This window comes from Melozone crissalis, unplaced genomic scaffold (genome assembly GCF_028551555.1).
Source record: "Melozone crissalis strain CALT ecotype California unplaced genomic scaffold, PUWL_Pcris_2 ptg000005l_1, whole genome shotgun sequence".
Taxonomy (NCBI): domain Eukaryota; kingdom Metazoa; phylum Chordata; class Aves; order Passeriformes; family Passerellidae; genus Melozone; species Melozone crissalis.
The window spans coordinates 826,818-841,801 of NW_026535783.1; the positions used below are offsets into that span (position 1 = coordinate 826,818).

A 14,984-nucleotide genomic window follows, 5' to 3' on the forward strand; every position below is an offset into this window, starting at 1 on the left:
CTACACATTTGTACTTCAAAATAAAACTGTTACATAGCTGACAATGTGCTCAAATATCTTTACTTTTGGAAGCTGGTATGACATAATGTGGACAAAAAGATAATATGGAATAATTATCTTAAAGTTTTAATATCTTTAATTATATTTCTTTGGGGTTTAAGTAAAGCTTTTCTTGTAGTTGCTTGATGGTTCTTTATAGATTTTAAAAATGCATTCTAGGTGTCTTTTCTTTATTATATATTGATCCTGAATGATTAAATTACACAGGTCAAAACCACATCACTAAGTTCACACAAAATGTATTATCTTGCTTGCAGAATTTTGCAGTACCTTGTTATCATTCAAGCTTGATCTTTCAGATATTCAAACTTTTTATTATTAATTTCCTAATATCATGAAACTCAGCTTATACACTCTTATTTTTTATTTGCACCAAATATTTTATTGCTCAAGCACCAAATATTTTTAAGAAATACTGAATGGCAGAACTCCATTGAAAAGAATGAAATTATACTGGTTTTATTTGGCAAATAATCTGTCTCATAAGAAACTGAAATTTAATAAAATTATCTTAACAGTGAGCTACTCAGTGATATGATAAAATTTGAAGGATTGCAGCAATTCACATATAGAAATACACATCTTCTTTAAGAGTAGAACATTTTTGTTAAAATGTTAACAAAAAAAAAAAAAAACCCAAATCAAAACATTCTTCCTCATATTCATACCATTTATAAAAACAAGCCTAAACTGTAAAGGTCTCCTAAATTAGATTAACTTGCTGTTTTGGGTTTTTTTCCCTAGAAAGCTAATAAATAAATAAGTAAATAAATGTGTCTAAACAGAATGAAAATGCATCAGAAAAAGCACAGGTGGATGACCTTCAATTCTTGGCTAAAGATATGGAATGTATAAATAATTGTCACAATAATAATTTATCTTAATAATCTTAATTAGAGGTTTAAGAAGGTCTCTAACATGTTCCAAATGAATGTTTGTTTGTAATTTACATAAACAGATAAACTGTAGCTTCAGCTACAACTGATCCTTGACTTAATCAGGATTATGCAAAAACAAGCACTAGCACGGGTGTGGCTCAACACTGGTGTGAAACTTTTACAAATAATGTGGCATATTCCTGCGAAATACAGGAATTTAGTATATATTATATATTAAATATCTGAATTGGATGTATTAACACTCCACACAGGACAGGCATCTGTTAGAATTCAGAGGTTTCCTTTGCTTTTTCAAAGCCAGTTTCCTGACCACAGAAGGCTCTGAAGACGCTGTGCCAAGAGAACCTGCAGGAAACTTCAAGTGCTATGTGCCGTGCTGAAGGGATTCACTATTCAGATATCCCTCTTTTGTGATCTTCAAAAAGAGAGGAAAACTGCTTTACACTGGAGACAAAAAAGTACAGACCTCTTGCTCTTCCACCCTTAGAGGTTAAACATTGTAGTGCCCCTGATCTCATAACTCCATATAAAGTTTTCCTCCTCCTGTATTTTTACAGGAGGAGGAAAATGTAATTATTCTGTAATTATTCCTGTAATTATTCCTGTAATTATTCCATATTATCTCTTTGTCCACACTATGTCACAACAGCTTCCAAAAGTAAAGATACTTGAGCACATTGTCGGCTATGTAACAGTTTTATTTTGAAACACAACTGTTTTGGGAAGTATTTTTGGGTTTTCTTTAAAAATATTGAAAGCTGGGATAATCCACCACAGGGTTATCTGTCAGGATTCTTCCTGAAACATTCACTACAAATATTTTACATTATATTATCCTGGAGCTCCTGCCTGGAATTCCTTCAGAAACTGCTTCTCCAACCATTCTACATCCTTTTTTCAAAGCAATTTTATCTCTTCTTGGGCACATGTTTTTAAACATACTTCTGTAACTAGACTTCTTAAAAAATAAAAGAAGATATTTCATGCCACCTGGTAACAATTCAGTGTTGTTTCCCTTCCTATTGGTTCTAAAATATATCTAGGTCAAGTAGTTTCAGGAAAATTGGAATATATAGTTAGATCCTCTTCATTTTGATTTGTAAAAATCCAGGCTCTGAGAAAATAAAAAGACTATCTTTATTTTAATTAATACCTTCTTAAATTGCATATGGGAAGTAAAATCCTTAATTTAGACAAACCAGCATTTTTTATGATGACTAATTTCTCTCTCCACCATTTAATTTTTCATCTTTTCCACCTGCAATTTACACTTCTGTTCAGTATTATAGTTACAGATATTGTGTTATAGTAGCAGTGAAATTAATAGACGCATGTATTTAGAGGTCCAGTTTAAAATCAATTTATTGTCTACAGAATTTTCCTATTGTTCTTTGCATTCCATTGTGGCACTTACCTATGCCACCCTCACTTAAAATTCAAAATTAAATTTAAAGTTTTGAAGTTACTTCCTTTCCATACAATAATGTGACTATAATCACAGGTTTCAGAATGCTAGGATTACATGTAAAACTACTGGAAAAACAATAATTTAAAAAATAATACAGGAAAAGACACAAATAAGTGTATTCTAGAATACATTTCTACTTTAAATTGTCTACTTCAAAGGGTTTAAAATAAGACAGGGCTCTATAAGAATTGTTGCCACAGTAGTGATATATTTCGTGCTGTTAACAAGATTTTTTTTTTGTATTTTTACATACTTTTTCATTCCTGTTTCAATTTTGAGGACTCTCATAAAATAGACCATGCAGTGAAATTATACTCTGCATAGGTACCTACTCTCTACTATGCAAAATACTTATCTTTTCCTTATAGCCACTGAAAAGTTATTACAATGTTCTCTGTGGAGTCATACTTCCAACACTGGACTAGTCAGTATTTCCTGATCTTCTATTTACCTGTTTAAATGCCTATTTAATGGCTTTTCATCTGAGGTAATTTTAATCTAATGGAATTTTGCAATAGCCTAGCCAGGATGTTCCTTATTAGTTTTAAAGGAGTTGGTACTTTAAAAGTTTTAATATGTATTGAAGCAGATTTTTCATTTTTAATTACTTTTAATGAATACTGGCATGAAAACCTTCGTCCCATTAAGTAACTTACCATTTAATTTTACACTGTAGAAGTACATCTTCAGGGCAACTATTCCTGGCGTTTCCAATGAACCTTATTAAAATAATTGGCTATTTATATAACAAGCATTTGACAAATCATTTAAACTGTAGTTGAGGAAAAGAGAAAAAAAAATCTTATTAAAAAGGGATTCAACTGGTGAATCATTTTTCATTACAAGCAATGCTCCAAAAATCTCGGCTTCTGGAATAAGTTAAATTATGGAGCATTGGAGCAACTGGATGATTTGCTAGAGGAGTGTAGGTGGTCACGTGGCAATAAGTCCAATTATTTTCACAATGAGTTTGACCCTAAATCAGTAAGTTAGCATTATTTTCCTTCATACATCCCAGAAAAATTGTATCCCTTCAAAATGCAGCTGTTTATGCATTTCAGAATAGAGTGAGGGTAGGGTTGCATTGTTTTTAAGTGAGCGTGGCTATGGCACAGGTTTTTAAAAATATCACTAGACAAAGAAGTCCTGGAAGATACAAAGATGGATGTTCTAAAATGACAAAACTGGATAATTGTGGGTTTTTTTTCACGTGTCTTTATTTGATATACACATGGTGAAGTGTACTCATTTATGGCCAATGTGTATAAATCTATTTAAACAGTCAAAAATATTTGTTTGAGGCACTTGCATAAGTGCACATATATGTGCTACATAGGGGGTAACTTCAACTCTTTGCTGATAGTTTTCAAATTCGGACCCCTAGCTGATCAGAAATACATGTATGTTTTACTGTTAATGGATCTTGTATTTAATTTACAACTGCAGGTTGGTGAATGTCAGCAAGAAGAGAAACCCTCATCACCAATTCTGCCTTTTGGGCTGGGGTGATTTCCTTGCCTCCTCTGCGCAGGTGAAAAGGAAAACCCCAAGACCCCATCTCCCTCCCCACAGAAGATGCAGCAGCTCCACCACACCAGCAAAGACTGCCTGGTTCAGAAAGAAAAAATATTCTCTTCCAGTGTGTGCATAAAATCTGCATCATAACCTAATGGTATGGGTGCCACAATTCCTGTAAAAATCTCTGCTTTTGGTGAGAAAGGGGAAGGTTCAATGCTCTTATGAGCATTGACATAAAGAAGTCAGAAATTAGCATTTTAAACTCCTAATTTTACATTAGGGCAAAGGCTCTCCTCGCCTTGCACTCTCTTCCTAGTTTTGGTGTATGTCTTCTGCAGAATTATTCTGAAGCTCCCTTAAATATGTAGTGACAAAGAAATTGGAGAGGGTGAGAAGGGAGCAGATTAATTTCTCTTCAACAGTGACAACTGCTGGTATGGAAAAGAATGTTGCTTTTATGTAAACTGCAAAAACTGCATGAGGGTAACGACTGTGTGCATAAACAGCTCTGCTAGGTACATGAAAGGATCACAAACAATAAATACATTTTCAGAGCCAGATGCCACCTGACTGACTTGTGGGGAGGGCAAAATGAGATCTGACAAGATTACAAAGGATACCTATTATTTGGAGGTAAGTAACATTTTAAATAGTCTTTTATGGTGCAGTGCCTACACATCTGGACCAGAGAACATCAATTCACTGTTAATGTTTTGTTGTAACAGGGCAATTCCTGAATGTAACTCCTGAATTGAATTCATTGCAAAGGTAGAGCTGGTGGTTTCTTTAAAAAAAATACTTTTTAGAAAATCCCAGAATGGTTTGGGTTGGAAGGGGCCTTAAAGATACATAATTCCAACCACCTTCCACTATTCCAGGTTGCTCCAAGCCCTGCCCAGCCCGGCCTTGGACACTTCCAGGGATCCAGGGGCAGCCACAATTAATGCCATTCGTGTCCCTCTGCATGTTCCCATTTCCTCACCTCCCTAGTACCCAGCACTGGCCATTCTGTGTCTTGATCCCACTGAAAATCCCTGAATGCAGTTAGTTTGAGCAATTCCAGACAATCCCGATGAGCTGATTCAAACACAATGGGGATGAATTTTCGGTGGGGGTGGGCGTCATTGCTTTTTGGCAGATTCAGACAATCCCACCAGAGGACCAAACAAATCTCAAGCCAAAGCACGACTGACAGAAAGCCACATGTGTCTCATGACATCAGACGCTTAGCACATGATAAGAAAAGGAAGATAAACAGGATTTATTAATAGTTTTCAGTGTACTTTGAGAAAAGCAAAGTATGCCTGCTTTTGTAAGAAGCTTGGCCTTACAGAATTTTGTGTGCAGTTTCAGAGCTGAGAACACATCTGCACATGCCCACATAGGTCTCAGGCATGTTTTCTCTGTACAAATTCTAGAATGTCTGGGCAGAGTGAATTTCCATTTGCCTACCAGAATGGTTTAAGTAAATTCCCAGTATGTCAAATCCCAGGAATTTCAGACTGCTGGGCTATTTTCTTTTAGATTATTTTAATCTCACAGGGATCCAGGTCTTGTGCTCTCAGCCTGCTGTCACACACAGCAAAACATGATAAGTAGAGATGATAAAGAGATTTTCTTTAAAAATACCCTCCTGACTCAAACTACAAGTCTTAGCCAGGTGATCTACAGAAATAATTGTATGTCACTTAAGAGTAAGTGCAGAATAAATGCAAACTACATCAAAATCCTAGGTATTCATATGAAAATGTGACAGCACCGTAGGTTTTGCTTGAGATATTTTATGAATACAAAGGGATTAATTTGTGATGCAGACTGGTTTCTTCCATTACACCATTTTATCATTATACTAAGCTTCAAGCACAAATACTGATTTTTGAAATTTTTCTTGCACAAGCAATGAGTCTGATGCAATATCCTTCTCTCTGTCTGTGCAATGCTTTTTCTCAAAAGTGTATCCACATGAAAAAATACTGCTTATAATTTCAAAAGAGTAGCTAGACTATTGAATATTCTCCTGGATCTTCCTTCTAAGTTCTTTGACTTCAAACTTCTCACTGGATCTGTAGTATAAAGCAAGCCCTCATAACTGAATTTGTTTTCCTTCTTTCATTTTTCAGAAAAAAATTTCAATGTAAATTGTTCAATTTCCAAACAATAAAGCCACTCATAAAATTTTCAGCTAGTTCAATGAGCAGTACCAATATTTTTTATACTAACAGGGAGCTGCAAAGCCATGTGCCAGCACGAATTCTAAACACAAATACAATATTTTAATTCTGAATCCCTGACACACCTACACATACAGATGGCTGAGCACAGTAGCTTTTACAGGACCAAAACAACAAAACCAAGAAAAATATCTGAACTACAAAATTTGTCTTGTTTTTTTCTTTTTTTTTTCCTAACAACTGCTCCCAGACCACATCCCTGTGTGACAAAATTCTAATTGATAAGCGCTCTCTCATTAAACAATCAGATTTAATTTCAAAATTTCATTTATTTCTTTATCTTCCTCACAGGAGCGTGCTGGTGTATCTGTGAGAAAGTTGCTGGTGCAACAAAGACTGAACACAGTTCTTTTAAAGCTTCAGGCGTGTGTGTTGACCCTAAACCATCATAGTGGCTGTAATGTGGGTTGCTGTGTCTCCCTAAATGGGCACAAAAAGTGGGGGAAAAAAAAGGAAAATAGATGTTTTGTCCAGCCAAAATTATAATGTGCTTCTCCTCTAACCATACACATCTACTGTGATTCACCAACTCTTCTCTGGGACTCAGTGCAACCTCAGATAGTTTATTACAATATTTCTGTTAGAAAAATGGGAATGTGTGATGCAGACATTGCAATGGGATAACTATTCTCAAATTTAGAGTGGACTCCTTTCATTCAGTAGTTTTTATTTTTAATTCAAATATAAAGAGAAACTTGTATGTGTAAAACATCTCCATATGCTATATTTTTAATGCAGAACATGAACAAATTTAATCTCTTTGCAATCAAACAGCAATTCCTGCATTTTTGGAACATTAATTTCTTTCCACCATAAAAAAAACAAAAAAAACCAAAAAAACAAAACAAAAACAAAAACCCAAACCAAAAACCAAAACAAACTACTCCTTAAGAAAGACACTAATTAGGGGAAGACAGATTTACCTGCCTACAAAAAAAGTTTACAATGGCTATTGACAGCCTAAGTGACTTCTACACCATAGAAACACACATTTTCTTAAAAGCACCATTCATTATGTAATTCAGTCAGTGCCTGGGCTGGAAGGAGCCCAACCCCTCTCTTTAATATTGCCATAAAACCCCAAAGCAATCAGGAAGATCTATTCCCCCCCCCCCCCCCCCCCCCCCCCATGGCACCTTATGAAAGAAACTCAGCAATTACCAAGGCCTGCTTAAGAAAAGCCTCAGCCCCATACCCAGTTCTGGTTGAAACAGAAGAAAATCAGAAAGAAAAATCAAAAGAAAATTAAAATAAAAATCCGAAGAAAATATAACAACAAAATGCTGCATAAAGAATACAAAATGTCAGGAACTTCTGACAAATAAACCTTACAGCTTTCTCCTTACTATAAGTCACTGCTGCTGTAAAATTCACTGCTGAACAAAGAAGGTTTTGAGAAGGCCATTGAGAGACAATTTAAAAGTGCAAGAAAAACCAACACACTGCACAGAAAAGGCAACAATTTTAACTGGCTGCACAGGAGAAGTAAGAGGGCACATAACAAATGTCTGCAAAATAACAAGTGGTGTACACAAGGCATTCAAAATCTGCTTTTCTCCCAGTATTGTAATAGACAAAGGATGAAACATTTAAAAGATGCTGAAAGACAGCAGGTTGGAAATTGAAAAGGGTTTTTTTTCAGTATACAGCAAAATTAGACTTTGAATCTCAATGCTGTGTATGAGGAAATTGTTAAGATCAGTAACTCAACAAGGATAAAAAAGCTATTTGAATTGTGTATGGATAAAAAGAATAAACAATGCTATACAAGCAAATTCGAAGAAGACTGAAACAAAATTGGTTGGGATATTATACTTCCTACATGGGACTTTAAGGCAATCTCCGGCTCTTACTGAATCAAATGAAATCTTCAAGGAGGGGGCAAGCCTCAGCTCAGTTACTGCTTTAACCACAAAATTTATTCAGACTTCAAGGAAAACAAACACCTCCTTCCAATTACCCCAGAACTGGTGTCACTCTTGTCCAATCTCATCACACGTTTGTTGTAAGAGGATCCATCAGCAAAACATCCTCCACTTTCAGCTGAAAGACCTGTCATTTTTCACCTCGTTAGAGAATTTCCTTTTTCCAGGCAGTCCCCACACAAGTTTCCCTGGACTTCTGTGAATGGGACAAAACCACCAGGGACTCCCACACTTGTTGGTTCTGCCATTTCCATCAGCCCCCTGACACGGCCCCAATTCTGGGGACATTTCACTGACTTTTCTTCCAATAGCCTTCAGTGGCTGTTTTTTTTAATATTATTTACCGGTGATCTCTCTCAGATGTCTTTCAGATTACCTACTTTCTTTCACATTTTGAGTTAAATTCTGGAAGTTTCACAAACTAATAATGATACATGCTTCCTCCTTCCTTTCCTGTCCAAGCTACTGGTCAAACACAGGGAAGAGTTTTCGAATTTCAGCTCTACAATGCTCAGAGGCAGAAGGATATACTTACACATAAAACTGGCTACTGTACGGTGGAGTTTATTACTGTCCCAGTTAGTATTTTGTTGGCAGTATAATTTGTTTAAGCTATTCACAGAGTTAATTTTGATGAATATTAAACCCTCCCTCCCCCACAGAATAAAAAGGAATGTGTTAAAGTTTAGAACAACCCAAACAGATATTTTTCTCCAAAGGAGGGACCATATTTTATGCGTGTCAGGAGGGGCACGGGATGAAAATCTGGTATGGTGCAACTGCATGCACGCTGGTACATTAAATTTGCCCACTTGGCTCTTGGCATGGCTGGCTTGGATCAACCTGCATCTGTGCAAGAGAACAATGGGTTTTAGTCTTCAAAACAGGGCAGCTGCATGGAAACCATCTGTGGGGAATGGTTTCTGGAGTGCCCTGCCACCCAACTGCAGCCAGGAGTGGTTTAACAAGAGCATTCATTCCTTTTAACATAAAATCTGTGTCACATTCTGCACACTCATCACAGTAACTCCTTCCTGGCAGCTGTAAAAGTCACTGTGATTCTGCCCCTGGGATGGGATAACTTTGGATGCATGGAAAGACTGGGGAAATGAGCGGCTGGGAAGCAGTGCCAGGGAAAGGGACTGGGGCTCCTGGCTGTGGGAAATAGTGAAGGTAAGATGATTTCCAGAAAGCTGTAAAAGCAGGCTTTTTTTTAAAAAACAGAAAGAACAGAAAACTCAGAGCTAGCTGCAGCTGTAACATCTGAAAGTAGAAAAAGTTACAATAGTACAGCAAGCAAGGACATTAAACAATAGCTTGAGTTTGAGACTTGGCCAAGATAGACCTTAGGACTGCAGAAAAATATGAAACAAGATATTCTATGTCTAACAAGATAGTAGAAAGTTTTAAGCTTAATAATGGAGTATTGTGTAACGTTGATACAAAGAAGACAAGAAAGCATTGTGTGAAGCAGGTGTGCATGTGCTTTTAGTGATTGGCTGGAACAATTGTCTGTAAGCTTTAGCAATGTGCTATTGGCTGGAATGTTTTTAAAGCGCTCTGTAGCAAAGAAATCTTTGGCTGTTGCTGGCTGCTGTCTCAGCCATGTAATGAGGCTGATGCTGCAATAAAAGCTCAAGGAATGTACCCTAGCAGTCTCATCCTGTTTGTGAAAACAGCCTCCAATCAAAAAGGGCAGTGGCAGTGCCCTGGAGCCAGCAGGGACATCCCTGTCCTGGGGACACCAGGCCCAGCATGGCCAGGCAGGGATTGTCCTGCTCTGCGCTGGGCCGGGCCGGCCTCACCTCGAATATTGGGTGCAGTTCTGGCATCACAACATAAAAAAGGCATTAAACTGTCAGAGAGTGCAGAGAAGGCCGTGGGGATGGTGAATGGTGTGGAGGGGCCGTGTGAGGAGCGCTGAGGGCCCTTGGTGTGCTCAGGTGGAGAAGGGAGGCTGAGGGCAGACCCATCACAGCCACAGCTCCCCGTGAGAGGGAGAGGAAGGGCAGCTCTGATCATCTCTGATCCCTGATCCCTGATCCCTGTGACACTGGCAGCACCTGAGGGAAGGGCTGGAGCTGGGCCAGGGATTTGGGATGGAGCTCAGGGAAAGGTTCTTCCCCAGAGGGTGCTGGGCACTGCCCAGGCTCCCCAGAGAATGGCTCCTGAAGGCTGCCAGAGCGCCAGGAGAGTTTGGGAAACACTCCAGGGATGCCCAGGGTGGGATTTTGAGGTGTCTGTGCACGGACAAGGTTTTGACTTGTTAATTATCATGGGTCCCTTCCAGCTCAGGAGATTCCTTGACTGTATACTGAATTTTGCTGGTAGAGATTATGCATCAGGTCAACTGGCCAGAAATGTGTGGTCACTAGCCTTTCCAGCTGTGGCACCACGGGAAAAAGGCTCTGTCCAGTGGACAGCTGGCATGATGGCTCAAGGTGGAATGGAAATCTGCCTCAGGGCCTGTGCAGTTTCCCAACACGTTTGTGCAGCACATGTGGGTATCACAGGCCATCCATGTTGTGGAGGAAGAAAGCAGAGAACTCAGAAAAACCCTGGGAAGGGCTTGTTTACGTTATTAAGTTTGTTTGATTAATAACCTTTATTCTTGGAGTGCAAGGATTTTAGTTATGTCTGGTGGAGTTAATGATCCTCAGAATATAAACCACATGCAAATCAAACCCTTAAATCTGAACTCTTTGTTGCTTCAAACATGAATTTTCCTGGTTGGATCTCTGTTCTTTCAGCTACTTGGGTGGCAGGCAGTAACACATATTGGGTCTAATGTCTCAAATTCCTACATTTTCCAGTATGCAGTCTCTAGCTGAAAATCACAATAATGCATGCTGTATATATCTTTCAACTGCATTTATTTGTGTTGTGAGGGGTTTTCTTTCTCTTTCTTTTTTTTTTTGTATTTGTTTGTATGAGGGATTTTTGTGGTTTTTTTGTTTGTTTGTTTTTTGGCTTTTGTTTGGTTTGGTTTGGGGCTTTTTGGGTTTTTTGTCGAGTTTTTTTATGTTTTTGTTGTTGTTGTTGCTGTTTTTAATTTCCAGTTGCTTTGAATTTTTTTGGGGGGGTTGTGTTTTCTGGCTTTTTGTTTTATTGATTTGCTTGGGGTGTTTTTTTTTTCTTTTTTTTTTTTTTTTATTCTGTTTGTTTATTTTGTTCTGGTTTGGGTTTCTTTGTGTGAAAAAGCTGTCCATTTCAGTTTTGGGAATATTTCCATGGATTCTGACTGTTCTAGGCTGTTTTAATATAGAATCACAAACTGGCTTGGGCTTTAAGGGACCTAAAAGATCACCAAGTTCCAACTCCCCAGCCATGGGTCTTCTCCAGCTCTCCTGGAGCCCCTTTAGGGCCTGGAAGGGGCTCTGATCTTTCCCTGGAGCCTTCTCTTCACCCCCAGCTCTCCCAGTATTGTTTCAGAAGAGCCCTCGACATAAATCTTCATTCCAATCAGATAAGTAAATGCCTTTTAAATAATAGAAGAATATTTTAAAAATGGATTTGCTGTGATGTCAGCACAAAATCCAGTCCAGGCCTCTACCTGAGGCAGACTCTCCTGGTTTTGGTTACTTTCTTTATGGCCTTTGAAATGGGAAACTCTTTCTTTTTTTTTTTTTTTTTTTTTTCTTTGCCACTGGGTAACCAGAATCTATTCAGGCAACCACAGCAAATTAATATCAGTTTTGCAATAAATCAAGAATACACAGTCAGTAAAATTTCTAATGATCTCTTTTATAGTTTACATATTAATTGTTTACATGGGCAAAAGGTCAACAAATCTCAGAAATACTGCCAGGGTGTTTTTTGATGTGAATGATAAAATACCAGCTTTGAGAATGTATCTCGACTGCAACATCAATCACCTGGCTTAATTGATTTGGCAACAGAATATCAGACATGAAAGAAATCCAAGATAAAAAGCTTTGTACAAGAGAACCACAACGTGGCTTTTGGAATTCTTGACAGTGTAGAAGAGACATGCCTTGCAACGAGGTCATTTTAATTTATCTCTTTATGATAAATTTGACAGACTTCTTACTTGATTTACACTGAGTTCAGAATTGAATTGTTAAACTTCAGGAAGCAGAGCAGTTTGTATCAAAGGAGCGCTGTGAATTGAGCTAAGGTGATATTGTATATAAATGTTAAATTAAGTCCAGCAGTGAAAATCTCACAATTCTCCCTGACTGCAGAGAGCTCTGTGGCTGCCTCTCACAGCTCCCATCCCCAGAGACCCTCTGAACACCTGCAGAGGGTATCTGATTTATCATCCCATTTAAATCAGATTATCTGAAAAGGACTGAATCTCATTCTCCCATAAAGAATAACTCCACACAAACTAGTCTTTTGTCAAATCACTTCAGCTGCCTTCTGGGGTTGTGGTGAGCTTGGGTCAGCTGTGGGAGGGCTTTATTTTGTCTTGAAGTTGACACAAACACACTTTGCTGATTATCAGGATCATTAGCTAACATGATATACCTCAATATTTTTAAAAGGATGCTGTGGACCCAGCAAACAACTCTGATGAATCACCCTGTGATGCACCAGCAGTATGCTCCTTACTCATTAATTAGGTGACAAAAGATGGCATTCCATCCAAAACTCATGCTCAGCAATGTGTTTTGCTTGATGAAACTTGTGGGATTATTTACTTCTTTAACAAAGGTCAGCTCCATGATATTGGATGGAAGAAGTGTTGCATGTCACGCTGATGCCTCAGGTTTTAGCTTTGATATTTTTCACATTCGGTGCTGCTTTAGTGTGTGGGTCTGGGCTTCATTTTAGGGGATGGTGAACTCTGTGCACAGAGCAGGGAGACAAAACAATTCCTGCTCTAGTTTGGCAACAAATGATCACAATCTCAGCCCGAGAGCACAAACCCCGTGGGCTGGAGAGAGAAAAACAAGCAGGGTGGGACTGCCTGGGCTAAAGCTGGAATGGGACAATGAACTGCAAGGTGCAAATGGAGCAGAACTGATCCCAGGGACAGACCCCGTGCCCGGTCGTGCATTTTGGGGCCATTTCGGTTCATCTTGGGTGCAGCCCTGACTGGGCTCTTGTGCTGCCCAAGGTGCATCCATTAAGGCTTTTTAATAAATCCCTGATTTATTCTTCAGCTCTGTCCAGCCCCTGCTCTAGGTCAGCCTTCACAAGGCATCAGTTTTTGGTGACCCAGATGGGACAAAGGCATCTGGAAAACCCCCAGGACTAGAGCCAGAGGAACCTCCAGCTCTTGCTATCAATGTGACAGGTCCCATGATGGAGCATCCCTGAGCACATGTGTCCATGTGATGGTGTTTTCACATGAGCTCATCCACGTGGCTGGGCAGCAAACACTCATTTCCATGCTCCCAGCGGAGGAGGTGGGTGTATATTTTCACCAGATTAAGTCAGTGGAATTCCCCACGTTGCCCACACAATGAACTGAGAGTGTGGCCAAAGTTAATGGAATTGAGCATCCATATTCCAGTCTTTGGAGACACACTGACAATTTAAGGGACGTAACAAACATGAAGATGTTAGCTGAGGTGGACTGTACTGTTCCCGGACAATTCAAATTATAGGCAGGTATCTAAATGGAGCAATTAATTCAGGCAGGCTGGATTCAGTGCTTAGTCACTGTGAGCTGAATAACTGAACTAATTTTTACATGTGAGTGGAGCTGGATTCTTGACTATTTCCTTGAGTTTTTTACCTTCTGTAACAGCTGGCTTCCAAATGCATCAACAGTGTAAGATTTAAAGAGCCATGCTGTTCTCGGTTCAAGAACCACTCATGCACAAAATGGAAACCCCAAAATTTCTCTCGTGAGCTTCTCCTCAGGCAAGCACTTGTTTCAAATGAGATTTGCATGTGAAAAAAAACAAACCAGTTTCTATTAAATTAACAGACAATACAGACTACATTTATAGGTTAACATATGACTGCTCAGTCAGCTCTACCCAGCAGTAACTAAAACATCCCTGAATTATCAATGTTGGTTCCAGCACAAATCCAAAACACAGGCCCACACCAGCTACTGTGAAGACATTTAATTCTGCTCCTGCTAAATCCAGCACACCCAAAATTTCTTTCCCCATGTGGTTCATTGTAAGTTCTCTACCTACACACTGCAAGATGAGGATACTGACCTGCTGTTCCAAATCTGATGTGAAAGTAGGAAATACTCTCCAAATAAATGAAAAAGATTAGAAAAAGATCAAGAAACTGTATTTTAAACAGGGTTAAATGATGTAAGTCTGGAGATTTTGCTCTTGAACTTAGATACTGTGATTCAAAATATTTCTTCATTATTTATAAAGACATAGCTAAAGAAAGATGTAAAAGACATTTATTCAGAAATTCAGGGTTTTTCCCCTTTTTTATTTAGCATTAATCAAAGCAAACCCACAAACACTACTGAGATAAGAAGATAGTCCTTCTATTTCAAATACGCTTTTGTATTAAACCCCTGCAAAATACGTTTACCTTGTCCTTGCCATGGCATAAAACATGCATAGCAAATCATGTCCTGTTGTGTCCAGTGGGTTGGTAGTCAGGTCATTTTCTGAAGGCAGCAGCAGCAGCATTCGGTGGTATTAGCTTGCTCATAATATAAAGGCCAAAGTCTGATATACTCCAGAAAACCAGATCCGATATTAATCCTTAAAGTGCAGGCAATAAAAAGGCTCCTATCTATAAATACAATAAAATTTACCATGTGGAACTTACTGTGCTGGCAGTGAATCCCATTAAATCCCTGTGGACATTTACAAACGTAGCCTATGAATGTGTCGCCTCGGTATGCTTCACTAATTTCACATATCCCACCATTATGGCATGGATTGGGGAGGCAGGGTCCTGTGAGAAGGGAAAAAAAGGAAAAAAAAGA

General features: G+C 38.6%; 1 protein-coding gene across 2 annotated transcripts in view; it reads right to left on the reverse strand.

The window, feature by feature from the left end:
• Positions 1–14,984, reverse strand: part of EDIL3 (EGF like repeats and discoidin domains 3) — a 236,597-nt gene that overhangs the window by 104,678 nt on the left and 116,935 nt on the right. For both annotated transcript variants that reach the window (XM_054288407.1, XM_054288400.1), the window contains one exon: positions 14,825–14,953. In XM_054288407.1, the coding sequence (XP_054144382.1) occupies positions 14,825–14,953 (129 nt within the window). The remainder of the gene's footprint in view (positions 1–14,824; positions 14,954–14,984) is intronic.